The following is a 27,462-nucleotide window of genomic DNA, read 5'->3' as shown; positions in this document are numbered from 1 at the left end:
ATGAAAATGTGGTGTACTTAGTAAGGATGTCTCATTTAAACACCACCTTTATATTCAGGCTCTCCAAGTGAGGTCAGTAAGCTCACAGAATCTGGTGAAGACAGGACTACAAAAGACAGTGGCAAGAACATGGTTGTTCCGTATGTGCACCTCGATGAGGATGAAGGAGGTGAAGTGAAGACCAAAAATGTGTCACAGTACCACAGTCGAGGAGATTCAGAATGTAAGTGTAAGACAATGTCCAGTCCTGAAGATTTCTGGTGACTTTTTGAGGATAAGTCAATAGTAGATAACTGATTCCATTGGTTTTATATTGTATGAGGATAGCTGGACTAACAAATGTTGGACATTTGCAGTGCCTGGAAAGCAAACAGCTAAATACATTTTTAGCCACCATTAATTTGTGTGAAGTTGCACACTTGTAGATACAGTATTTTGGTGCTGGCTTTACCCCCTTGAATGAAATGACTGTGGAATGTACACTAATGCTTGCCAAATATAACACCTACGACACTGTGTGTGGTCGTACCCATGCATTTGTGTATTTTGATTCATTTGATTCATTCTACAGACATTTTTCTGACTATCTGACTGAGCATGAGCACTTAATCTGAGGGAAGGCAGCCTTTTTTGTGGTGGAAGAGAGGCCTAAAGCTTAATTAGTACATTTATGCTGTAGCAGAAACCCAAACTGCAGTGTTATTGACAATTACCTGTGATAGCAGAGTATGTACTGTTTAAAAACCATTCAAATTTACATTATAGCCATTATATATGGAAGAGGCCCACAGCAACACTTTCCCACATAACAGTACTCAGACTTGAAATGTGAAAATGTGAAATGTTTTTGTTTTCAGCTACTGTTGAAGAACACCTGACAGTAAAAAGAGAGAAATATGGAGCCAGACTTTTAATGGATGAGCGGGAAATTGTGAGCTTGCGGCGCAGACCTATTCATTCTAAAATTCAGGAAGGAGGTTTGTTGCATCTTCTGTTTATGTAGTTTAACATTTATTAGATACATGAAGACCTACAAGACAGTTTTAATCCGTGTCAGTGTATATCCTCTTCGGTTGAGACAGTGCAATCAGCCTTTTGTTATATAAGGCTTACTCTAAGTCACGTTTTTGAATTATTAAGAATTTTCAGTTTCGGTCATCCTATACATTTGAAAAACGGTATACTGTATATACACTAAATTTTTGAAAAAACAGAAGGGCCAGTGAGTTCTTGAAAATTTGTTTTAGATACATCCCTCCATTCTTCAAAGAGATCCACAGAGTTCTGGTCTCAGCCTATCTGGATGCCCAGAGCCAAGAGTGATCCAGCATTACCGTCTGTCACTGGAGCTAAAGGAGTGAACCGATTGGATTGTATGAACGGTAACAAACTACAATTTGCCTCATATTTGTTTTTTCCTTTTAAAGGTACCATGACCTCAGATACTTTTTTGCCTTGCGACGGACTGGCGTCCTGTCCTGGGTGTGTCCCCTCCCCCTCCGGCCTTACGCCCTGTGTTACCGGGTAGGCTCCGGTTCCCCGCGACCCCGTATGGGACAAGCGGTTCTGATAATGTGTGTGTGTGCGATTTTAATAAAGCAGCCTCAAAACTGGATTCGCTTTGTTTTTCAAAAGCTTCTTACTCACTGAGAAGCAGTACGGTTCCTTACCAAGAGAAAAGCAGCCCCTACAGACACCTGAAAGCTGAAACTAAAAAAACAGGTAGAATCATCTATTGTATTTTAACTCTTCAGGTAGCAGCACATGTGTTAACATCTTTTTTGGTTTGAAATAAAATATATTTGCTCTTGTGTAGATGCTTAGCATTCTTTTCATGAAGTTTTGCAAATCATGCTGCACCATTTTAGTTGACTTTGATTCAAATAAGCATTGCAAAGTGCTGCTTGAACATAAATCAATTTTTCTAGAATTTCATGGAAGACCAACTGTGGTGAAGATGCATCTTGTGTCATGCTTTGGAGGTATCTGTCCCATTCCCCCCCCCCCCCCCCCCTATGTTTTTTCATATGTTTACAGACTGTATGTGCTCTTGCATATACAACTAACATTTGCTTCTGTACTAATCTCATAGCTGCCTGTTCTGTTTTGTCAAAGCAGATGGTTTGAAGAGGTTCTTATGGACGGTGGTTCTCTTGATTGTGGTGATTCTGTTCGTCCTTGTTATGCGTGTGACCAACAACACTGACATGGTCATGGAAAAAGATTTTAGTACCTTAATGGAAGATGTGAAATCCGCCTATCCCAGCCAACAAGAGCAGCTATGGAAGAAGAGCTTGATCCATCTGCAGCAAAACCTCAGAGCAACCAAACCCACTGGGCCAGTCAACATGATCTTAACTGCTGGCTGGTCAGCTGAGAGGACGCTTCACTGCCTGGCTGGTCACCTAGCAGCTGCCTTTTCATCAGGCACCAATGCCTCCGTTCTGCACATCGATGGGACCAGTTGGTCTTCTTTAGACAGTGACGAAGCAAAGCTGGCAATTGACCATAAGCTGACAGGTGCCTTTGAAAGCAAAAGGATGGCTGCTGTTGTTCACCGGTTTGAGGAGCTCCCACCAGGGTCTGCACTCATTTTCTACAGATACTGTGACCATGAGAATGCAGTATACAAAGGTGTGCTACTTGTTTTCACCGTGTTGCTCCCTGTGGAGGTCCTCGACCCAACACTCAGCCTGGTTGCTGTGGAGGAAATGGTGCGCGACCACATACAATCTCGTTTTCTCCCCTCGGCTCTGCCGGGTACATTCAACCAGATGGATTTGGACAAGTTTGGTGGGCTCTGGAGCCGAATCGCTCACCTTGTCTTACCCGTGGTTGCAGAGGAGCAAATGGAGAAAAATGGCTGCAATAACTGACTTGAACTGCACCTGATATGATGTTACAGCTCATCAGTTGATTCTGCTGTATTAACTCTGGTGGAAAAAAAAATCAAAACTGAAGATAATCAATCGTGTCAGGTAGATAGAAGTGTCCCCAGCCTGGGAAATGATAGGTTACTGTTCATACGGATTTTCATATTACCTCAGAATTTTATTGCTTGACTTCAGTACAAATTCCTAACGTAACTAATTTAGCCTCCCTGTTTCGAAATGTTGGTGGTTTCTGTGCAACTAAATAGCCTGCATTTATAGATTTGGTATATACTGCATTATGGTTATTCACAGCTGAAATGACTCTAAGCTCAGTTAATGCACTTCCTCAGTCTTTAGTCAGTGGTTTATTTGTTTCTGCTTAAAAACTTATATTAAGTATAAACCTCATAACAAATTTCACTGCCCTTCATTGGAAATACATGGCTGGAATTTTTAAAACATCTTTCACCTGTTCTGTTTCCTTTTTATGGATATATTGACAAATGGCTCATATGCTATACAGGCAAGACACTGCATCTTAAATCCTGGAAGATGTGTATGTACAGTTGATTGCATATTGCTGTTGGTTAGACTTATTTTTATAACTAATTTTTTTAGCAGTTAAACCTGTTATGACACTAATTGCATTTCTAAGCATTGCATATTAGCCAGCTCATGATGTCATATAAGTAATACTTGATTTTTGTTATGAAAATAGGGAGGTATCACATGCTCATGAAAGTTGTCTGCATTTATGTATGTCATGTAAATTCTTTTTCATTAAGTTCCAGGTGTTGTATTTGTTAGCATTATGAAATAAATAGGGAGTGATTTGTATGTACTTGAAGGCCTATTCAGAACCGCTTGTCCCATATGGGGTCACGGGGAACCAGAGCCTACCCGGTAACAGAGGGCGTAAGGCCGAAGGGGGAGGGGACACACCCAGGACAGGACGCCAGTCCATCGCAAGGCACCCCAAGTGGGACTCGAACCCCAGACCCACCGGAGAGCAGGACTGTGGTCCAACCCACTGTACCCCCCCTTGAAGGCCTATATATTTTGGAAATAGCTACTAAAGAGCACTGTACATCCCCCTCAGCCTTGCACCCAGTGCTTCCAGGATAGACTCCACTTCACTGTGACCCTGCTCAGGACAAGTGGTTGTCGAAATTGGATGGATGGATGATGCAACTCCATACTTCATAAAAAGGTGTATGGCAACAATTACAGCTCCAAGTCTTTGTGCATTTGCCAGTGTAAGTGTTGCATATGTAGGTTTCAGAACTGCCTCCCCTCCTTCTTTTCAAATTTCCACCAACTAATTAGTTACACTAACCATAGTTATATGGACTACTTTCGTTGACAACTATTTTCAGGTCATTCCAGAAATTTAATGACATTCGAGGCTAGATAGATTGTTATAGAATGCTGTTTTTTTTTTTCTCTCTCTCTCTCTTTTTTTAGCACAGCTGGCAAGTTGTTCAGCAGAGATCATCGTTAGATGTTAGATGTAACGATCAAACAAAGGGACAGCTGTTGTAAGTCTAGGTGGTTGTGTGTGTTGTAACTTGAGGACTACCTGTAATTTAAATGCAATGTTTGGATTCCTCTATTTTCAATGCATTTCTTACTTGCACAGAAAGTGACTACAGCAAACCATTTTTTCTGACGGGACATGTGCTTAACCTTTTACCGATTTGTCGTTTGTTTTCCAAGAGATGAGAGATTTATTTTTAGGCTGTTTTGCAACTTTAATGTAATATGGTCCAAATACAGGTGACTTCTATTCCATGATGCTAATTTGAACCAGAAAATGGTGTCTTTTAGCAAAACAAAATGTTGGAGTACCATTAGTCTGTCAATGTTTTGTACCATGGTAGAAGAACCTGTAGACCTGCCTTATACTACGAGGTGTGTTGTTCATGATTGAACTCATTCCTTATATAAAAGATTAATTTCTTCCATGAGTTGACCTGATAAGTTGAATTACTTTTGTTGGTCAAATTATCATTTTGGACAAATGCCAAAAATGAAGTAAGATTCCAAAATAAAAGGTATTTTATGCATAACAAATTTAAAACAAACATGTTTTATAATATTTTTAAGGAAAAAATATTTCTAGCCTGTCTTTTAATGTCATTTTTTCAGTGATCAATTGTCTATCCAGAAAACATGGAGCGGCTAGGCAGGATACATCCTGAACAAGGCCATTTTCATTATTTATTTATTACTTAAGTTTTTTTAATATTTTAAAAAGTTTGGACAATTGAAGAAACAACCAAGGAGCTTTTTGCAGGGGGGAAATGAGATATATAGACTATAGTATCCTGGGAAAAACGGAATACATGAGAGACAGTGTCCATTTTTCTTGAAAATTCATATTGTTCAGTTCGTTGTAGCCAATGTTTGATGATATTAAAACGTAAATAAATATGCACATATGTACGTATGTTTCCGGGGGGGGGGGGCGAAAAAAAAAAAAAACGACGCATAACGAGCGCTGCGAAATACCTGTGTATAGTAGCCTAACTTTGCGAGTTGGCACTCTGGTTGCGTCATGTGCAACACTTGCTCTGATTGGCCCATATGTAACAACAGCTGCGATAGGTCTACACGTATAGCTCTTAAGGGGTGTTTTACAAATATTTGTGCACGCGCAGGTATGTATTTGTATCTATTTATACTTTTTACAGGTTATGTTTTTTGGCTGCCTTCTGTTGTCCCCGAAATCCGTTCTTCAGTGGAAGGACTGCACTAACAATGGTGGGAAAACATCTTTTATTTATGTTTTATTTTTACAATATTATGTTTTAATACAACTGAACTGTTTTAAACCAGTTCACGGACAGATTATGTTTTAAACTACGTGACTGGTTAATAAGTGCTTCACCAGTTACTGTTCTAATATTTTCCAATTAAGGACATTACTCCTAAAATCCATTTTTATTTTGCTGCAGGTATGGAGCAACCTGTGTGCTTTGCCTGTTAAAATACCCCTTTCTGTTTATTTTAAAGGTGTTTTCTTTAACTTATGGAGGATAAGGTAACGACCCGCGTTAGTATGAGTTCGGGCGGGAGACGGATCTAGTGTAGTTGGATTATGGGAAAATTGTGAATAAAGTGTTCAACCACTGGGGGGATTTATGGGGAAAATAATAGAGTGACTGATAAAGAGAGACAGAAAAAGCCTAAAGGTGCCTAAGCAGGCTGAGGTGTACACTCTTCAGGAAATGGGATCCTTGGCCTGAGCGCATTATTTCGGTCTGTGTCGGTGTACTAATACAAGGTTCGAAATAAACGCTGTCTTTTTCCGCCCCATCCAACCCAGACCAGAGCGCTGCACACCACTATAATTTTCTAGAGGTGAGAGGGGTTGTATGAACTACGTTGTGAATCACTGCATTGCAAATACTCTCAACAGGCACTGGAAATTCAATTTAAGAAGACTGCACTTTTTAATGTTTAAACTTTTTGTTTTTAAAGCTCATGTCCTTGTACTACTTTGCAGGACAGCCTGAAAGCATCACAGAAACTATGCTGCCCACTCATTTTCTCTCAGAAGTATTTGAAATAAATAGGACAATGGTTTTCTTTCGTTAATCGTGCTCATTGCCTGCACTTTGATGGCTTTTCACCTCATTACACAGTTTTATACCTGTGTAGAAGGTGGACTGAAGGCCGCGCAGGAACTGAGCTGCACTGACGGAATAGTTCCTTAAAAAAACCCGCCATTGTTTGAGAGTAGTTGGTGTAAAATAAAGCGTTAAAAATGTCGTTGTTCTGAATAGTAATCCCGTTGTACGAAAAAAGGCTATGCATTTTTACAGTGGTTTTCCCGTTGTGTGGGGAACTAAGAGGGCTGAACCGTTCTTCTCCATCTACACTTTCTCATTACTTTGGTTCTTGAGCTCAGGAAAAGGTTCTTTACTCTCCACCTTCCTCACGCAGCTCCTGTAGCTGTAGGTCGCAACTCCACTTGTGAGAAGTGTTGCAGATAAAACGCACACACACGGAGTGTTAGGGTTAGGGCACGTCTATGGCAACGAAGCGCAGCCGCCTCGGTGCAAGTTCCGCAAGTGTAGCGCGCCCGGCCCCCTCTGCCGCGGGCCAGCAGGTTGTAAAGCCATTAATACAGTCCGGTTTGCTGTCATTAGAGCCGCTGCTGTGAGCCTCCTTGGAACCATTAGCCATGCACTGTCTTTCCACTTCGGGCTCTTGCGCTGCTGCCCTCATCCGCGCCTCCCTTTTACTTCTCGGCATCGGAGAAGCATCCAGCGCCAGCTTCAAGGTAAATCTTTAACTTTCCTATTCCATCCATGTGCGCTGTGGCACAGGTTGCGGCCGTTCGTGTTGTGTGAAATTGGCGAGAGCTGCCGCGGTAGGTAGGTGAGCGCCACAAGCCCACTGCTGCAGCCCCACGGAGAAGAGGCAGAGCGGACCGCGAACAAAGCAGCGCTCGGCGGCTCCCTTCACGCTCACCTTCAGAAGTCGCGCGCGCGGCGTCGCTTGTGACTTTTAGGTCGTGTGATATTATTCACTTTTTACTCTTGATTCTCTGTGTGTGTGTGTGTTTTCGGGCGTTAAGATCGGAGATCAAAGCCCTTCTGGAGTCTCCGCGTCTGGGCGGAATTTCTACACACGGCTCGTCCGGTTCGTGCGCCTCAATAGAACGACGAGGCTTTGTGGTCCACTGGGCTTCGGCTAATGAGGCTGCATCACCGGCCGGGCAGCTCGAAGCCGTTGTGGGACGCACCGAATTCAGCGATTTCACCCCGAACTTCGCTACACTGATTGCAGACTTAAAAAAAAAAAAAAAAAAGAGAAAAAAAAACACCGACGGTGCTCAGATCATGGCTTATGTAAAAGATTGCAATGTGGCTTGTGTGAGCGCGTGTCTACACACTTGTCTTGTACAGTATTTCGCCGGTGTCAGAACGCACGCTTCAAAACCAGTGTTTCATTTGTGCAGCAATGGAGAAAAACAAAAGTGTGGGAGAACGTGCATTTTGACAAGCGCTTCTGATATATAATGACGCTTAACAAAGTACAACTACATCGTTTGATCGTTTGGATTGCGATACAAAAGTAGCAAAGTGCTGCACCGATGACGTGCCGACTGTCCCTTTTGGTAATTCACTGTCCGCATTACCGGGCTTTTCCTTGTCCTCTCAGCACATTCCGGGGGGGGTTGGGCTCCTGGGCTCCTGGGCTCCTGCACCAGCTCGCAAAAGTGACAGAGCCCAAATGCCTGTGTGTCCCTCTGCCTGTCTGTCTCTCATGTACATGATGTACTGGAATGCGAAGCCGGGGGTAGCGCTGGGAAACCTTGGCTGCTGCTTTGAAACGTCAGGAGGGCTATTGTGTATTTAGATTCCTTAACATCCAGAGGGTATCCAGACACAAAACATATGGTCTGGCACATTCGTGTTTGGACAGGCTTCAGGACCCCAGTCAAACGCCAGGGGAATAACAATAAGACAGACTGTAGGTGTGTGTCTTTCTGCGTAGGTGTGTGTGCCACAGACCCAGTGCTACTGTGGACAGCCCCATAGAAGCTGATACTGCCAGAATAGCTTAATTAAACTAATATGAGTAAGTAATATTTGCCCTCAGTGTTTTCACACTGTCTTTCTAAAATACAACGTTTTTATATTGGCGACTGGTATATTGATACAGGGTAGAACTACTGGGATTAATATTTTTAAAGTGATCATGGATTTAACTTATAATGTTATGTTTGAACATTAAGCTGCTTACATTTACCTTTATTCGTTTAGCAGACACTTTTCTCCAAAGCGACGTACATCTCAGAGAAATACAATTTGTGCATTACATTAGGAGAAAGACAGACGTAGCTGCAGATGTGATTCTTAAGTAAACTTAGTTTTTTTTTTCACTTTATGCACTGACGTTCATCACATGAGTAAGTGCATAAAACTCACAATAGATGATTGCTGATCACCTTCCTACAATTTTTAAAAAAATTATTTTAAGGTGTACAATACATGAGTAGTGGCTGTGCAAAGGCTTATCTGGGCATGATCATAAAGTTGTACACATCATGTACACCTCGCGTGAGCTTAAGGGATCATGGGCGAAGTGAGTCTAGAAGAGGTGAGTTTTCAGACCCTTTTTAAATGTGGGTAGAGTTTCAGCAGTTCTCAGTGTGAGGGAGAGGTTGTTCCACCACAACAGAGCCAGAACTGAGAACCTCCATGCTTTACTTTTCATGCGTGGGACCACCAAGTGGGCAGAAGTAGATGAGCGAAGCTTGGTTGGGGTGTAGCGGTTGATTAAGTCTTGTAAATAGCTTGGAGCAGTTCTGTTGATGCCTTTTTATGCAATAACCAGGGTCTTAAATTTGATCTGGGCAGCTATAGGAAGCCAGTGCAGAGAAATGAGTAGAAGAGATACATGGGAATGCTTTGGAAAATCAAACACAACTTGTGCAGCAGTATTCTGAATCAACTGCAGAGGTTTGATGGCAGTAGCAGGAAGGCCACACAGGAGAGAGTTGCAGTAGTCCAGATGGGATGTCACCATGGCCTGGACAAGTAGTTGGGCAGAGTCTGTTGTGAAGTAAGGATGGATCCTGCGGATATTATGTAGGATGTATCTGCAGGACCGGGTTGTGGCTTCGATGTGCTGAGAGTAAGATACACTCGAGTCAATCGTTTTTCTCAGACTCTTAGCCGAGGCAGTAGGCAAAATGAGTGAGTTGCCCAATTTGATTGATAGATCGTGACAGGAGGACAGGCCAGCTGGGAGGTGAAGAATCTCTGTTTTGGAGAGGTTGAGTTGAAGGTGGTGATCAGACATCCATGCAGAGATGTCCGACAGGCAGGCAGCAATGCGTGTGGAGATGTCTGATGCACCAGGTGGAACGGAGAGGAACAGCTGGGTATCATCAGCATAGCAGTGGTATTTGAATCCATGGGAGGCAATGACTGGGCCGAGGGAGGAGGTGTAGATCGAGAAGAGCAGAGGATCCAGTACCGAGCCCTGCGGGACACCGGTTGAGAGAGGCAGAGGAAAAGAACGGGAGCTGTGCCAGACCGCTTGACGATGGGATCGGATGAAGCGAGCACGTGGTGGCTCTGTGTGATATTAGGAGGTCAGAGATTTCAAATTCGGAGAGCGGCTTGAATTTGGAGAGCATAGCTTTGCAGGGAGGTCCAGCACAAATCGGGCCGGGTGATGCTGAGAACTTGTCAGTGATTGCTTTGACTTTCTCTGAAAAACAAAGCAAAGTCATCAGCAATGATAGAAGAAGGAGAAGGAGGCAGTGGAGGACACAGAATGGGTGAGAAGGTGGCAAAGAGTCTGTGGTTTTTTAGATGCAGACTATATTTTGTTGTGGTAGAAGGTTTTAGCTGGGGAGACAGCAGAGTGAAAAGTAGCTAAGAGTGACTGGTAGGTATACAGGTCCGAGCGAGTCTTGGATTTTCGCCATCTTCGCTCTGCAGCCCGGAGTTTGGTTATGTTAGCTCATAACATATCAGTCAGCCATGGGGTGGCACTGGGATGTGCTGGTCTAGAAGACAGTGGACAGAGAGAGTCAAGGGTGGGCGATAGGGCAGAGAGGAAAATGTTAGTGGCATCGTCTGTTGATACATCCAAGAATTGTGCAGCAGAAGGGAGAGCGGACAGTGTAGCAGAGGCAAAGCAGGAAGGTGAGAAAGATTTTAAGTTGTGGCGGAAGGTGACAACGGGTGCAGAAAGAGGCGAGGAATTAGTGGTGAGGCAGGGTTGAAAGGAAATGAAGAAGTGGTCAGAGACTTGCAGCGGAGTGACAGAGAGTACGGGACAGCCACAGTTACGGGAAAATACAAGGTCAAGACAATTGCCTGCTTTGTGAGTAGCAGGGGATTGGGACAGGGAGAGATCGAAGGACTGTACGAGCAACAGATGGCCGCTTGCATGAATATCATCAACGTGTAGGTTGAAGTCACCCAGGAGGATCAACGGAGTGTTGTCCCCTGGCAGAGAGCTCAACAAGATGTCAAGGTCTCCAAGAAGCAGCCAAGAGGGCCAGGAGAGCGATAAAGAACAACCACAACAAGAGTGATTGGGGCAGTGATAGACGCAGCATGTCATTCAAATGAGGACAGATCTTGCAGGTATAGAGGAAGAACAGGGTATTCCGAACGGGGAGAGATGAGCAAGCCTGTGCCTCCCCCTCTGCCGGAGGGACGAGGAGTGTGAGAGAAGGAGTAGTTAGTGGAGAGAGCTGCAGGTGTGGCTGAGTTGTCTGGGGTGATCCAGGTTTCGGTTAGAGCCAGGAGGTCCAGTGAGAGATGAGAGGTATAGGCTGGTATGAAGTTAGCCTTTCTCACAGCAGCCTGCCAGTTCCAGAGTCCCATGGAGAAATTGAAGCGGGGTAGAGGGTTTGACAGACGAGGGTAAACCAGGTTACTGTAGCAGCAACTTACAGTATTAAATAAAATGCAAAGACGAGCAAAGTCGAAATACAGTTTAAGCACAGTATTTTGTTCAGCACAGTTTGTCAGCATTTTAAGCATTACAAGATGTGTGTGGACTTTTAGAGAACGACATGGCGAATGGGTAGTTTACAATGAAACAAAGGAGGGCAGCTTCCTACATGCCTGTCAGATGAAAAGGGAGCAACAAGAGGTAAACTGCTCTTGTCCAGACAGCAGGTCCATCACTCCTTCAACTTGTGTATCGGTATGTTAATGTTAATACGACCCTTTAAAGTGTCCATTTTTAAAATTCACTGCTGAAATTAGCGTGTATATTTCAAGATGGATTTATCCGAGATGCTCACGCAGACATCGGCCCTCTGGTGCAATAGAATATGAGAAGCAGTGAGTTAAGTCGGGACTGTTGTAGTTGAGGAAATGTAACATCCAACTGCTGTTTCCACTGGCAATTTGCTTCGACTGCCTGAACAGCAGTATAACTGTGTTTCAGTGTCTTTCACACAATAGGGGGGAGGTTACGTGGAGGAGCAAGCAGGCATCACAGATGGGATTCAAGTGGGTGTAGAACCTTCCCCCGCTCTCCAGGGGAGATGGGGGGCTGGAGGGTGGAAGTGAAGCACTGTGTTTCTGTCTCTGCCAGGACAGCAGTGAGGAGCCCCCGGGGCAGTCTGAAGAGGTAGCCCAGTGGTGGGGGGAGTGGAGCAGCTGGTCCACCTGCTCTCGAACCTGTGGAGGAGGGGTGCGTTCCCAGGAGCGCCATTGTCTGCAGCAGAGGTAGCCCTTCTTGTCCCTCCACCCACCGACACACCCACCCTGGCTTAAGGTTAACACAGGAACAGCACAACTCTCACCTTCCTGCTAGTTGGGCATCACACTTCAAATGACAGTATGACTTGTCTTGGTGCTATTTGGTGCATCAGTCTTGCCTTTTTTAAAAGCTTATGGGGCGGCTCTACGATACAGACCTTAAGAATAATACTCGCCCTACATTGCCCCAATCCAGGTGAATCGAATGCTGAAATGATAAATGTCTTCTTAAAAAAAAAAAAAAAAGTGATGGCTATCCAAATACCTCCTCGGACCAAAAAGGCACCTATCTTACACTCTACCTTGTTTGTGAGCATAATGCATTTTTCATATCCAATTGTCAAACTGGGATGTAAAAACCATTCAGTTAAATAGGGAAAATAACACGATCTTGAGATCAGTGTCACCTTCTTATCTAAATTTTCCAAATTATAGTCTGATCATGTGACCAAAGATGATACTTCACTGCTTTAGGTGTGTTATCGTGTAACAAAGCAGCTCTCATTGGGTATATGTCATGTGTCATAATGTCCCAGTGTTGAGCTGTTTTGTAACTGGGTAACAGTGGAGGAGGCAGACACACTGAACACAGGTTTGGTAGTAAAATGTGGGAGTGCGGAAAGGATTCTTAAATCTTTGATACACAGGTTCTGGGAGAGGTATTTCACAGTGAAATCCAAGATATAAACTTGTGTCAATAGTAACGACAAAGCAAAAAAAGCTCAGGATGATCACATTTGTGAATGTAGTCCGACGTCTCTATTTCTTCTCCTCCTTCCACTTTGCTTTCCCTGTGGATATTCAATACACTGATTAAAAAGTGTTTGAGTACCACTGAGCTGTTTGGCTCATTACTGCCTGGTATTCCGGTGGGCCTGGTCTGTCCCCTGCATTGCTACCAATGGGACATGCCACATCTGATTTGTGAGAAAATGATATTTAGTACAGATGTTAACACACGGCATAGGTGTAACATGCAGTTAAATGTTTCGGAAAAAAACCGATTCAAAAGGAAATGAGTACACCTCAGTTAGGGGAGGATAACCATTATCACGTGTGTACTTGAGAACTAAGGATAGCTGGGTGGTCCTTATGTAGCCTGCACTTTTTATTTATTCCTCTGGCCCATGAGGGAGACGGGGTCTTTGAGTTGTGTATTTTGCCTATATAAAGCATTTCTCGTAGCTGCCAAGTAGCTCATAAACCACATTTAATGTACAAACTTGTGTCAAAAGCCAGGGTGTGTAATTTACAGCCATTGCAGACATTATTTCATTATTGGGAGCCCTCACATAACCTGTTTGATGTGGTTTAAGTTATTACATTAGAGTAGCTCCATTAGGCTTCAGTAACTACAAACTCAATAAAAACCTCACATTGATGGCCAGTATAGGACATTAGGTTAGGATACTACAGTTTTTCTTTAGGACAGTCTCCAATTAAATCACACGACAAATATAGGGTTAGACTTTGGAGGTCACTTCTCTGTCCAAGATGAAATTTAAAATTTTAACTTGTTTGCCAGTATGAGACAATATGTATAAATCTCATTACACAATCTGTCACATTTGGAGCAAAAAAAAAAAGTTCAAATGTATGTTCAGCTGTTATCTGTAAGCCACATAGAAGTATCTGTTTTGATTCTTTTTCTGTGTTACAAATACAAATACTGTTTTTTCTGTTCTCAAACCTTCCCCTGTCTAATTAAATTAAACATTCTGGTTCCTGCAAAAGACTGAGTAGCTAAGGACTTCGTAATCATACAAAAATGATTGTAAATCTTTGCAGGTAGAGAAATGTGACTAGTCTCTATGAACCCCCTTTTCAGAAGTGAATGTACATTTAGAAAATACATTTTAAAGCAAATGTTAACATAGTTGCTGGGGATTCCATTCTTGATAAGTGCCAGACTTGAGATCTTCCAGCTGGTTCCTATTAGCACTCCCCTGTGTAGGGGTGGATGGGGGAAGTTGGGGCCACATCTGGTCTCTCTGAGTGGTGCAGGATCACAGCGAAGGAGCCGGGGAAAATACAGCATCTGTAGTCTCAGTGAGACCTGTAAGCACAAAACCCTTTTCCGCAGTGCCAAATTTAGCAACCGGCAGAATGTGTGTGAAATGGAAACGGTTAATACCTCATTGCACGTCGTCTTGCTCAGAAAAGAGTTTTAGGCATCAATTTTAAAATGAATGAATGAAAGCTTTGTTAATCCAGAGCGAAACTGAACTTGGTTGCGACAGCGTTCAGCGAGAACATAAACACATGCAATGAGAAGAAAAGAAATATATAAATAATAAAATATATGGAAATTAGACACAGAAAGAGAACATGCTGCAGTACAAAACAAGATGAGTACCATTAAGAGGTCACTATGACAGTGAGAGTACTCATTATAAAGCCTAGTGGCTGTTGGCAGAACTCACTTCAGGTGACTTGCCTTAGAATTTCACAAGCGGACCAATCCGTTGTTGAAGATGCTCCTCTGTTTAGCCGAGGTAGTGCGCAGACAGCGAGGGCTATTGTCTATGAATGGAATGAATGAATGTCTGTTTAATGTCCTTCCATATACCACCTCCTTCCAGAGGCATCAGACTAACTTCCAGGACCAAGTCAACCCTTTGTTTGATCTGTTGGAATCAGCTGGGGGGGGAGGGGGGTTTCAACGGGTCCTGCTCTCTGGTAGGGCTGGGGTTCGAGTCCTGCTTGGGGTGCCTTGTGATGGACTGGCATCCCGTCCTGGGTGTGTCCCCTCCCCCTCCGGCCTTGCGCCCTGTGTTGCTGGGTTAGGCTCCAGCTCGCTGCGACCCCACTTGGAACAAGCGGTCTCAGACAATGTGTGTGTGTGTGTGTGTGTGTGTGTGTGTGTGTGTGTGTGTGTGTGTGTGTGTGAATAACCCGTAGCATTGCTCCAATGTACAACTGCATAGCAAGACTGCGCCCAGTACAGTAGACCAGTAGGACATCTGCAACAGTGACCTACATACCAGGGCTCCAGACAAAAAAAAAATCAACTGAGGAGCCAATCCTATAGGAAAAAAAACAGGCGTCAAATAATTTTTTTTTTTTTTTTTAAGTGGCCACATAAGAATCTGCAACGCATCCTATAAACTCAGCACATGCTGTGTTATTGTCATAAAGTCTTGCACACATCAAGTCCGTTTTTCTTCATAAGTAATACGAGAGGTAAATTTAGTGAAAGGCAACTCTTCACATGCGAGCGATCGTATAGGCTGTGTTGAATTTTTCTTTTAGCTCCTTCCATTCATTTTCGTCATGCAGTTCGCATGCACGAGACGCTGCGCGCGCTAACGGTGTTTTTTGTGGAGCCCTCTTCGCGATTACATGATCATGAGCATTTTTATGCTTTTGACTATCGCCGTATTTTCTCAAGTCTCTTTTCTTTTTGAAATGGTTCGTTCCGGTAATTAAATCCGTTTTCCCCGCTACTTCTCTGCCCGCTTTTGAACAAAAGTCACAAAATATTTTCTGTCTCTCTCATGATCATACCTCAGCCATGAAAACTCTTGAATCCAAGAAGTTTTGAAATGCCTTTGGGCACTTTTACTTAGGTGTTCATTGACTGACACGGAAAGATGATCGCGTGTCTCGGTCGTTCTCTCTCGCATTGCTGGCACAGCTGGAGCTTGCTTTTTTAAATTAGCAGGTGTGTCATCAGCGTTGGCGCTTGACAGAAACGAGGATTCTTTGAAAGAAGTCTGATATTTTCGTTTTGACATGGTTTTCCTGACGCGGAAAGGTTTTCTCGCTTTGCCTTTATCCGTCCGTATTCTGGCACTCTAGTGAAACTTTCACGCGCAGCGTCTCATTTTATGAATTAAGTCAATACAAATTATGTGATAGGATACTCCTCACAGAACACGCACATAAAAAATCATAACATGCAAATTTATATTGTCGCCAGTGTCGATCTCAGCAAAAATATTGTGACGACCCGCATTGCTCTGTTTAGGCGGGAAGACTTGCTTAATAGTTATAGTTGCATTGTGGGAAAAAATGTGAAATGTGGGTGTGCAACCACTTGGGCCACTTCTGGGGGAAATAATGGGGTGACTGTGCCTACGAGTATGGTTGGAGGAAGCTGGGGTGCAGTAAGTAGTGTGGGAAGGTCAGCTAGATACTTATCTGTTGGAGGGGGATACTGTGATCAGAAAGTCGGTTCGTCCATGTACAAGGGGCTGTGCTGACCTCTGTGAGTTCCTCGAACATGGGAATCTCGACTGCCCAATTTCTGGTAGTGGGGGACTGCGATCGCGGGGAAAAAAAGAAGAGTAGCTGTTGGTTGAGCCGGGCTTCTCGATCCGAAAGCCATATTTCCCTGTGTGTTGGTATTAAAATAAAATGTTCGAGTTAAATGCTGCTTTTGCGTCCTTTTTTGCCCTATCCAAACCCATGGTGCTGCACGGCCCAATATCGCTTGCAAATTAATATTTTTCGCCGTAACTCAGTCGGGAACCCTGAAATCTGAGCCTTTTCAGAAAGTAAATATGAGCTGTAATTGTTTCAGTCCTTCAAGTCTTCGTACTCATCCTCTTGCATGCACCTGCTGCATCATCTCGGAACTTCTGTAGATGACACCACTGAATGCCGTGCCTGAAATATATAATGTGCGGAACAAACAGGAAGGGAGCCAGAACCGTTCCTTAAAGGGCCCTGAGCTGTTTGAGACTGTGTCTGACACATAGCCCTGAACCCTAACAAACTGGTGTCATCAGGTAGTCCAGAATCCGAGACGTAACGAATGTGTCCGCTTCCATTAACAGCGGCTTTTCCCCAATAGCTCAGGCTGTGAGGTGGTGAATGTACTGGAGAAGTCGAAGAACGCAATCCTCACACTGCAGCAGTACTTGTCTAAGTTGGAGTAGTCTCTGTTCAGCTGATGGATGACAGCATCTTGCACTCCACTGTGGTCCTAGTAGGCAAACTGGAGAGGATCTAGTGCAATCCAGACCAGGGATTTGAGGAGTGTCCAAACCAGCCTTTCAAGGGTCTTCGTGATGTGGGACTTTCGGGTTCCTGGACGATGGTCATTAGATCTGTAAGTTGCCCTGTCTTGGCAGTACGTAACAAAAAGAGTGTTTTCCACATCTTTGGGAGATTTTCCAAGCTGACATTGAACATTTGCTGAGGAACTCCATATAGTTGCTCCAGACACATCTTCAGCACCCTTTGAATAATACTGTCTGGTCCAGCCATCTTGCCCTAGTAGAGTCTACTGAGCTCCTTCCACACCTGGCCAACAGTGGAAGACAATCCAGAATGGCTGAGGGTTGGGGAAAATGGTGGAAGGAGGCAGTGGTGAAAAAGTGGGTTATGAAAGCTTCAGAGGGAGGCTAAAGGATTTGAAGTCCTTTGCTAATTCCCACTCAATATGCCTTTGATTATCATTTTTTTGTCCAGGCTTACAGCAGTGCCTAATGTGAGCATCTCCATTTGTGTTGGGGCTGCAAAGAAGTACCAGCTGTGCCCTCATCAGGTACTGGTGGCTTCAAACTATACAGTAAATATGACCTCACTGTCAACAAAGGCAATAAGGTGGATTAGGTATTATTTTGTTTTATTAATCATCTGTTATTTGGTTTATTTTGCTTTTAAGTCCAAATGTAGGCTTGGTAAATTTCTTTTATGGTGTGATACTGTATTTTGAAAATGTTACAGATTCCACTGATGGTGTTGGAATGAGTGTTCATTCATAGTTTTTTTTTTTTTTAAATCTGTCTCTTGTCACTAGCCATGTCCCTACAGCAGAATCAGCTTCAAACAGCAGCAGTGCTCCTCCTTCAACAGCAAAGCCTTTGGCAAGAGGCACTACGTATGGGTCCCCTTGTACCCAGGTGGGCCTGTCATTTGGGAAGTGAGTTTAATACAGAACTTGGAGGTTGGCCTTTTTTGCTGTAGTGATCTTAAAATCTATATGCTTCCATGGTATACAATGAGTCTTTATATTATTTACATTGTGCTGGAAAATGTCCACATCACATATTCCCTGTCCAGGTAGATGAATAACAATAAAATATCCTTAATATAAAATTGAGGATGTAAAAGAAATCTGCCTTGAAAGGTTTTAAGTTGCTTTTAGAAATTAAAAGTGAAAGCTACTGGATTTCTGTTTTCTTGTCAAATGCTGCTATTTTCCTGTTCAGATGACTACATTAGCATTTCCAGTAAGCCATGTGATCTCCAGTGTACCACCACCACTGGGGAGAGACAGCTCCTGGTCCCAGCCCATGATGGCACTTATTGTCGGGATGGGATCTACCAGGGGGTGTGCATCGAAGGCCAGTGTCAGGTGGGCCTTGGATCGAAAGCCCGCCTTGCTCCATGTCTTGCATGTGGCGTGAGTTTAATTGCTGTACATCTTTCCTGTGGATGAATTGTAGGTGGTGGGTTGTGACGGGAAGCTCTACTCCAGTAAAAAGGTAGACAAGTGTGGAGTGTGTGGTGGGACCGGCAACTCGTGCTACCGCGTCTCAGGGTCCTACCGAAAGGGAATCACACAGTTAGGTATACATTTCGTTGTCAACAAAAAAAAAAAAAAAAAGAAATGCTCCCTTGCTATTTCAAGCCACGTCACAAACTTATTTTTGTCTTGCAATGTATTGTATTAAAATTCAGACCTCTCAGTGTGCTTTTGTTTATAGACTCAAAGGAATTACATTTGTCTGATGCTTTTTCCTCTAAAGTGACTTACAATGTTAAGGTTACAGTTATTTACCCATTTATACAGCTGGATAATTTTATTAGGGCAATTTACCTTGCTCAAGGGTATTACATCGGGAAGCCGGCATCAAACCTGCAACCTTTAGATCTAAAGGCCATAGTTCAAACCACTACGCTACCAACTGTCTGCTATTTCTTAGCTGTCCCAAGTACTTCCTCAGAGTCCCGTTTTTTGCCTGAACAGTTGCGATCTCTGCTTTCCCAGCAGATTCGTTCGTTTATGTTTGCGTTTCTCTAACCAGGTTACTTGTTCATAACCAGTATTCCTGCTGGAGCTACTGACATCCAGATCATTGAAAGGCGGAAGACTGAAAACATTCTTGGTAGGTGCTCAGGCTTGCAACCATATTATATTTTGCGAAAAAAGCCAAGTTGCTTCCTGTTCACCCATACTGACCTGAGACCAGATTACAGGTAGCAGGAGCATCAGCCAAGATGCAAAAATAAACGATAAATGAGGTTGGTGCATTAAAGGTGAAATTGCTGCTTAAACATGTGTAACTGTTGCCACAGTCATGAATGCAGGGCCCAAAGTGAGAAAGTTTTGAAAGTCTTTATGCTGCTTGGCATGTCCGTTGCTGTGAGCATGAGCGTTCACCATCTTTTCAGCTCTTTCTGATGAAGCCGGACACTTTTTCTTCAATGGGAACTTTATCATCGACAACCCCAGGAACTTTCATGTGGCGGGTACAGTCTTCAAGTACAGGAGACCTGCTAATATCTTCTCTGATGGTCTGGAATATATCATTTCCCAGGGCCCCACCAACCAGGGACTGAATGTTATGGTGGGCATTTAAATATAAGACTTCTGACTACAGGGAAGTGTGTTGGCCAGGCACAAAGAATTATTTGATAGTTTTAGTGTGCTTTTTTTTGGCATGCCAAATTTTTTACTGCTTTTTCTGTTTTGGTTCTCTACTATATTTTTAATGTGCGTGTATACTTTTTTTATTATTTATTTTTTACAAAGTATTTTGTTCACAGAATTTTCAACCATGGCCTTGGTAGATTGTCATGCCGATAAAACACACTAGAACTGAAAAAATGAAAATATTTCATATGTGATTTTTAAAATGTTTATTTTTACTGAATGGATAACTTTAATGTACGTAGAGAATTAACTATCGACAGTTCTCTTACTGTATTTTCTTTCTGGGGGTTTATGGTAGTCTTGCACTGTAACATTCATAAACGGGGTGGACAAAATAGTGGAAACACACACACACACACACACATTTTCAGAACCGCTTGTCCCTCACGGGGTCACGGGAAACCGGAGCCTAGTGGAAACATGACATTAAAAGAAGTTTAACTTTGAATTAACTACATCAGTTACAAATGACAGCTGTGAACTTGGGTCATTCTTGGTTGATTGCCAATTTGCAGTATGTGTCAGATATAAAGAGGTCTGACAGTACATTTGCATTTAACTGACCCTTCTCCAAAGTGACTTGCAATGATAAGCTACCTACAATTATTTAACAAATTATACAGCTGGGTAATTTAGAGTAGAGAGGGCACAGTGGGTTTGGCCAGGTCCTGCTCTCTGGCAGGTCTGGGGTCCAAGTCCTGCTTGGGTTGCCTTGGGGCAGACTGGCATCATGTCTTGGGTGTGTCCCTTCCCCCTCTAGCCTTGTGCTCTGTGTTGCTAGGTTAGGCTCACCACAATCCCACTTGGGACAAGTGGTTTCAGTCACTGTGAATTTAGAGTAAGTATCTTGCTCAAGAACATTTGGAGGTGGGGTTCAAACATGTGACCTTTGGCTCCAAAGGCATCAGTTTTAACCAGTATGCTACCAACTGCCCTAGTCCTTTGATATTTCAAGGTAACATGAGGCAACTAACAGAGTATCAAAGAGGCCAAATAGTGGGTGTGCAATTTACAGGTACATTACTCAGAAAAACTGAAAACTTAATTTCTCAAGGGGAACAATCTCAAAGATAATGACAGCACACACCAAACATGGACAACGTATACTGGCAAAGAGGAACAGTGGTTTCAACTCAAAACTCACCAACAAGAATATATGGACACTTCACGGGTTAGCTGCTAAATGCCACAAAATTATAGCCTCAAAAATTACCACAGAGTTGAATCAGTGCCTTTGTGACCCAGTCTCAACAAAAAGTGTATGGGTCAACCCACAACATCTGTTGCTAAGTGTTAAACATAGATAGGGTTTGTAATGATATGGGGAACCATTTTGTGGGAGCCTCATACAACAGCTAAAGCATATGAGGCATTTTACAGGACTAGGTGCGCCCTACAGTGCAAATACTGGTCCCTCATGATGTTGTCATGATATACCTTGATAGAAATGCCCCAGTGCTTCATGAAACAGATTCAATAATGGTTTCATGAACACCTGGATGACTTCAAATGCTTTCCGTTGCTTCCCCAGTCACCAGATCTAAACATCATTGATCCTTTGATCAATTGACCATGATTGACCATTGATTTATGGGGCGTTCTGTAGCACAGAGTGCAAAGGTGATTTATGGCTTCTTCATCCGTCAAGGAACTGGAGGCTTTTTTTCTTGATGTATGGTGCAATATCCCACTACACACAGTTCAACTTCTATGACACCATTTCAAAAAAGATTAAAGCTGTTCGAAAGATAAAAAGTGGACCTACTCCTTGTTAGGTCCTTTATGTTAATTATTGTTGATGTTTCTGTTATTTTGTCCATACCCCGTAGTTCTGCTGTTTTAAACCCTTTTTGTCTTCTCTGTTGCCATTGAAAGCTGGTTAGTTGTTTACTGCCTCATATATTTTCAATTGTCTTTGCCTCCCTTTCAGTATTACAACTTGAATGGGAAGATGCCGCACATCACATATGAGTACACTGTTCCTCGAATGGTGGAGCCTAAGATGGCAACACCTCTGGTACTTGACTCAGGTTTCCTCCAAAAGCATGGGGCAGCGGCAGTGCTGCCTGAGGCCCAGCAGAGTCCAGAATGGGACACCAATGACACCATGGTAGAGGTCTCGTATGGCAGCAACGAGATTAATGTTAGTGAGGAGTATAGGGTGAGGAACCACACAATGCTGCAGGCCCCATATGATGGTGTGTCACAACTTGTGGGCTCAGAGTGGGAGCTGGAACCCCTGCTGAACCTCACCAACCTGCCTAGCATCGCTCCCTTCCAACCTATTACAGAATCCCTTCCGAACAATGTGGAGAGTGACCTACGTGGTACTGAGGGCCAGGTGGATTTTGGTGAGTCAGACTGGGAGAACTGCCCCAGCCACCCTGTGGTCACCTTTGTTGTCATCCTGTATTCCAACTGTGTGCTTTACTGTAGTCTCTGAACATATAATGTTACTGTACTTGGACTAGGATCCATATTCCAGGTCATAATGTCAGTCCTTTGGGAGACTCTATGCATACAGACACATAGAGATCACGCACTGTATTGGTATGATATATTGCGCCATGGATGGGACTCTGTGATCTTGTTAAAATCGTGCATTTCTCAGTTCTCGTAAAATTGTTAATGATAAGATGTATGTGGCAATCAGAACCTTTCTTTCTTTCTTTCTTTCTTTCTTTTTTTCTTCTGTTTAGCACATTTGGAGGCAAACTTAATCTATAGGAATGCTGGCTATCAAAATGGGACACATAATCTTCCCAAGTCCCTCCTAAGGAGCCTGACCCGCCCGGGGCCACCCCAGCAGCTGTGTGCAAACGGCTCTACCGTTGCCTCACCTTGCCCAGGCACTGAGGACTCGGAGATTGTACGGAACGGTGTCTCCCCAGGCAACACCCTGTTACTGGACGTGCGCCCAGTGGGTTTGGACTCTGAGCCCATTGATGGGAACCCTTCTGGACCCTCAGTGGAGACGGGGCCTCTACAAAATAGAACATTTCCTCAGCAGGGCAGTCTGTTCAAGCTCCAGCAGGTGGTGCCAGCACTAGCACACGACACTGAGAGGTGAGGGAACCGTGATGCTGCGATACCATGCTTAAGTTTCTATCAGCCGTAGCTGGTTCTTTCAAATATTGTCATGCTCCTTAGCTTCAGAAGAATAGTTGTTTCCTTGCAAACACTTTCTCTCTGTCCCTCACCCCTTCTTCCTTGTGCCAGCAGCAATGAGTTTGAGGTGGGATCTCTTGATCATGACATCAGCCTGGCTGACATGTACAGATGGAAGGTATCTGCGTATGCACCCTGCAGTTCAACATGTACCACAGGTGCAGCTATGATCCACACTGACGTGCTCTCTGTTGCCAAAACCCTGCTAGCCCTAGCAACAATTCACATGTGTTTCTCACCGCCGGTGACGTGCCAGATTGCTGTCATCCCATAACCCCAGCAGGACTAGAATTTAACTGATCCAACTTAAAATCCTGGCAAAATGTCTGTCTCTCGTGCCAGAAGTTGTTAGGAAGAAACTTTTAACTGAATCTCTCAACTGGCTGTATGACGCTTTAAATTTTGTTTAGTTGTTCCCCTTCTAAGAAGGATATTTTTATATTCCGTAATGCCTGAAGTAGCTAAAGATAAAGTAGATTACAATTTCCTGGAACAAGAAATGAGAATGTGCAGAATTCTAGTAAAACAGATCTACAGTGGCTTGAGCCTATTGCTGGATTTCTAAAAGTGCCTGTTTTTGTAAGCAACTGTTGAGTAGTTGCTAGATTTTTAGTCTCTCAGCGTTGCCCATTAACTGTGAAATGGTGATGGCAAGAGTTCATAATTGCTTATAATCTGGCTCTAAAATTCCAAAATAGCAAATGTTGTTTTATGAGATTATTAACAGCAGCATCTCGAAAGTTTCAAGGTTTTTAGTTTCCACCATTTTTAAATAAATCCTAGAACACGTTTATCTCTCTACATATATTATCTACGTTTATTCGTTTAGCTGACGCTTTTCTCCAAATCGATTTACTATGTTAAGCTACCTGAAATTATTTACCCATTTAGACATCTGGATAATTTTACTGGAGCAATTTAGGGCAAGTACATTGCTCAAGGGTAGTACAGCTGGAGATAGGATTCAAACCTGCAACCTTTGGTTCCAAAGGCAGCAGCTCTCACAGCTACACTTACTGTTGGGATAATAATATTAGTTATATTGAAGATACACTCACCCTTACATTACTTAAAGAAAAATGGTGTTCTCGCGCAGGGATAAGCATTTCCTATGCCCTGTGTGTTCGCTTTGATGGATCTGAAGTAGACGAGAGCCACTGCGATGCTTTAACCAGACCGGAGCCCACCCATGAGTTCTGCACAGGGAAAGAGTGTCCCCCGAGGTGAGAATTACCAGGTGGGTGGGTGGATGGATGGATATAGGTGGATGCTGCCATAACTGCCGGGAATATCGTACTCCATCCAAGAGAGTAGGTTACCGTACAGCTTTAATGGTCCCGTTGCTATGTTCATGTCTAAGATCTGGGGTGTGTGTGTGAGAGACACAGATCTGTGGCATGTAAAACTGATCCCTGTTTGAGATCACTTACAATGATCTGTGTGTCTGCTTGCTGAGGTGTGGTCAGCCTGTGTTGCTTTGAACGGGTGGGATTGAGTTCCACAAGGCGCGGCCCACACCTCCTGTTCGTGTGGTGCAGATGGGAGACGAGCCGTTGGAGCGAGTGTTCCAGGACCTGTGGCGAGGGCCACCAGTTCCGCACGGTGCGCTGCTGGCGGATGATGGCGCCTGGGTTCGACAGCACTGTGTACGATGAGCTGTGCCGCGCAGCTGATCTGTCCAAGCCCATGGCTCGAAAAGCGTGTCGGAGCCAGGCGTGTGGACCGCAGTGGGAGATCTCTGCCTGGTCTGAGGTGGGGCCCTGTTTAGAACCACACTGTGTATTTGCAGACCTTTACCTTTCTGTACAGTTTTTATGATCCCTTTTCTATAACCATGCCATTTTTATCATATGTGCCCTTTTATAATCTCTGTAGGAGAGAATTAAACTTTCTCTTTGGGTAGTTGATGGCATCTGGATATCTGCTGTTGTTATATATTACAAAGAACCAAATGTGTGACGCGAGATATTGACATTTTCTTTTTTTTTTTTTAGACGCTTTTACCAAAGTGCGTAACAGTTCTAACATCCTTATACTTAAAGTACCACTTTATACAGCTAGGTATTTTTTACTGTAGCACTTTACGGTAATTGCCTTGATTGACGGTAATAAAGGTGGAGGTGGGACTCGAACCTCAGTTCTTCAGATGTGGAGGCGGTGGCTGTAAGCACTACATGCTCATGTGTACGCAAGAAGTCGGACAAAGGTTTGCTGCTTGGTGACGGTCGCCGCTCTCCCTTGCAATGTGTCAGTGCTCAGCGCGCTGCGGTGGCGTGGGCCTGCAGACCCGTGAGGTGCGCTGTTCAATGGACACGCGGCTCTGCAATAACTCGACCCGCCCTCCGGCCGAGCGGGAGTGCAAGGGGCCGCCGTGCGACCGCAGATGGACCGTGTCCGACTGGGGCCCTGTGAGTTTCACTGCTCTTGCTATGACCACAGCTTCACCGCGGCAGCATGGTTTATATTTCCTGTGCGTGCTAGTTAAATCAGCGTTCGCATGTTGCTGGTCTGCTTTCACCACACTTCAACTTCTCCAAACTGAATGAAAACCAGTATTGTCCACTATGAAGAAAATGGACATTTTTGACAGAATCGAAGGTAATCGGCTGAGCAGGTCGTCCTCCTTGGTCACAGTGTCCAGCATCGCTGTCTGTGTCTGTCTCTCTCGCTCGCTCGCTCCGCTCTCAAGTGCTCAGGGCCCTGTGGAAAGGGCCGCATGACGCGCTACGTGGTGTGCAAGAACAGCCACGGCAGCGTCATCTCCGATGTGCAGTGTGACCTCGACCTCAAACCCCTGGCTGTGTACCCCTGTGGGGATAGAAACTGTCCCGCCCACTGGGTGGAACAGGAGTGGGAACAGGTGAGCCGAGTAAATTCTACGTTTCAATTTTGATCTTTCAGCTCATTTCACAGCTCAGTCAATACACCCATCCCTCGCCTCTTAGGTTAGCCCCCAGATAGGTGAATTTCCTTTGTGAGAGGATTAAATTAACATTATTATAAAATAATTTATAATATTGTTATATTATTATAGTTATGTATTATATTATTATACAGTATATTATAAAAATGAAATCAGTGCAGGTGTGTGTGTGTTTCAGTGTAATGCCACCTGTGGGCGCGGCTCGAAAACACGGCAGGTGGTCTGCTCTGGCCTAGAGAACGGTGTCTTCAAGGAGTTCCCTGAGCATGCCTGTGATCCGGCTCTGAAGCCCGAGGAGACGGCAGCCTGCTTTGAGAGGCCCTGCTCCAAATGGTTTACCACAGCGTGGTCCCAGGTAACTGTGCGCGTTTTTTATAAAATGTTTCCGCAAAGACCGATTCTAAAAAAAAAAAAAAAAACGACACAGACTAAAATGCCCTTTTTAACAATGCGGTGAGCTGTTCCCTGTGAAATGTGAAAACGTATTAAGTGTCAGGTGCTTTGAGTTGTTTTCGGATGGGGTTGAGGGTGCTTTATTAGTTCGGAGCAAGGCAGAGCGGAACGCCAGCGAACGCTCTTTCCCTCCATCAGTGCAGCAAGACGTGCGGCAGTGGGGTGAAGGTCCGAGAGGTCAAGTGTTACCAGGGTGAGGAGCTGGGCCACAGCTGCGACTCCAAGATCAAACCTGAGGCTAGGCGGGTGTGTGAGGAACAATCCTGCCCGACGGAGGCGCCAGGTACGCACCCCTCACGTGGGCGGCAGGTCTCGTCCTTGTGCTTCGCATGTAAATTCACTGGATTGACGGAAAAATCCAGTTGTGGCTTACTTTTTTTAATGCTGACTGTAATAACGGTGTCTCCGAAACAGAAGAGGCGTGCCAGGACAAGGCGACAGCGAACTGCGCTCTGGTGCTCAAGGTGAAGCTGTGCACACACTGGTATTACAGGAAGGCCTGCTGCCTGTCATGCAAGAACAAGGCCCAGTAGGGTTTCCTCCTGCGAGCCGCTGTAGTGTGTTGTAGGGTTGCCCTGGGAGATGGAGCAGCTCCAAGTGAACGGGCTCTATAGCTCTCCAGTCTAGCTGGGTCCGCTCCCAGCGGGCAGCTCCTGAGGGTCAGCCGACAAAGAGTGGATCGCAGAGCCCAGGAGGGAACAGGACGGTTCATGGGGCAACATGTTCCTGGATGGACTGCTACCTGGGGTGAAGCTGCCTAGTTTGTCCCTTTTATTTTACCTGTACACATTTTTGTGTAATTGTTTCTAAGTGTAACTGTTCTAGAAAACCTGAAATAAAACCAGATGGGCTATTTTTAGGAAACTGGGCTGTTTACTTTCACATGCTCATGGACACACATGCATGCATGCGTATGGACACTCAAAACAAGTGTCCCGTGTGTGTATGTGTTTCCTCCCCAGATTGTTCACAACACAAGCTCTAAGGAAAGGGAACTGTAGACCCGTTTCATGTTCATTCAGGTCTTAATCCACCTTCTTGCCATTTCCAGCTATTTATGAGATTATATTATCTCACCTTCCCAACTGAAACCCATTTATGTGTTAGACTGTCCTTTGGTCAGTTTTTCACTCTCATTAAGTTTAAATGTAGTGTTTATTACATTGTATGTATACCAGCAATTTC

The 27,462-nt window shown here is 44.1% G+C and overlaps 2 protein-coding genes and 1 pseudogene across 6 annotated transcripts; all 3 read left to right on the top strand.

Annotated features, from left to right (window-relative positions):
* The first annotated feature begins 71 nt into the window (after positions 1–71).
* Positions 72–3,774, top strand: LOC108935077 (torsin-1A-interacting protein 2-like). The gene is made up of 4 exons (XM_018753353.2): positions 72–223; positions 858–977; positions 1,248–1,382; positions 2,119–3,774. Exons 1-4 carry the CDS (start codon positions 130–132, stop codon positions 2,874–2,876), a joined length of 1,107 nt encoding a protein of 368 aa, XP_018608869.2. The 5' UTR covers positions 72–129; the 3' UTR covers positions 2,877–3,774.
* Positions 3,775–5,618: 1,844 nt separating this feature from the next.
* LOC108934933 (ADAMTS-like protein 2) lies at positions 5,619–27,122 on the top strand. 5 transcript variants are annotated; one of them, XM_018753159.1, is made up of 19 exons: positions 5,619–5,636; positions 7,028–7,161; positions 11,958–12,091; positions 17,543–17,618; positions 17,874–17,976; positions 18,286–18,431; positions 18,523–18,646; positions 19,105–19,185; positions 19,472–19,647; positions 21,664–22,084; positions 22,433–22,799; positions 22,953–23,059; positions 23,998–24,124; positions 24,440–24,653; positions 25,154–25,309; positions 25,591–25,761; positions 26,003–26,179; positions 26,416–26,560; positions 26,692–26,810. In XM_018753159.1, the coding sequence occupies exons 2-19, from the start codon at positions 7,063–7,065 to the stop codon at positions 26,808–26,810; spliced, it is 2,943 nt and encodes a 980-aa protein (XP_018608675.1). In that variant the 5' UTR covers positions 5,619–5,636; positions 7,028–7,062. The 5 variants fall into 5 exon arrangements, with proteins under 5 accessions (XP_018608675.1, XP_018608674.1, XP_018608676.1 ...); XM_018753158.2 differs by lacking the exon at positions 5,619–5,636 and having other exon boundaries at positions 6,100–7,161; positions 26,692–27,122; XM_018753160.2 differs by lacking the exon at positions 5,619–5,636 and having other exon boundaries at positions 6,100–7,161; positions 22,956–23,059.
* On the top strand, positions 16,260–16,403 carry LOC114910306 (uncharacterized; annotated as a pseudogene).
* Positions 27,123–27,462: the final 340 nt, after the last annotated feature.

The sequence above is a fragment of the Scleropages formosus genome, chromosome 3, assembly GCF_900964775.1.
Source record: "Scleropages formosus chromosome 3, fSclFor1.1, whole genome shotgun sequence".
Classification (NCBI taxonomy): domain Eukaryota; kingdom Metazoa; phylum Chordata; class Actinopteri; order Osteoglossiformes; family Osteoglossidae; genus Scleropages; species Scleropages formosus.
Note: the sequence above shows the minus strand (reverse complement) of the source record. Positions and strands in the feature narration are given on the sequence as shown.

Excerpts from the sequence above, each read along its gene's own strand:
- LOC108935077 (XM_018753353.2), top strand. The coding sequence starts at position 130 with ATGGTTGTTCCGTATGTGCACCTCGATGAGGATGAAGGAGGTGAAGTG. Across the intron at positions 978-1,247 it reads TTCTAAAATTCAGGAAGGAG|ATACATCCCTCCATTCTTCA; the intron begins GTTTGTTGCATC and ends AATTTGTTTTAG. Across the intron at positions 1,383-2,118 it reads CCGATTGGATTGTATGAACG|ATGGTTTGAAGAGGTTCTTA; the intron begins GTAACAAACTAC and ends TTGTCAAAGCAG.
- LOC108934933 (XM_018753158.2), top strand. The coding sequence starts at position 7,063 with ATGCACTGTCTTTCCACTTCGGGCTCTTGCGCTGCTGCCCTCATCCGC. Across the intron at positions 19,186-19,471 it reads GAAGACTGAAAACATTCTTG|CTCTTTCTGATGAAGCCGGA; the intron begins GTAGGTGCTCAG and ends CCATCTTTTCAG. Across the intron at positions 26,180-26,415 it reads TTACCACAGCGTGGTCCCAG|TGCAGCAAGACGTGCGGCAG; the intron begins GTAACTGTGCGC and ends TCCCTCCATCAG.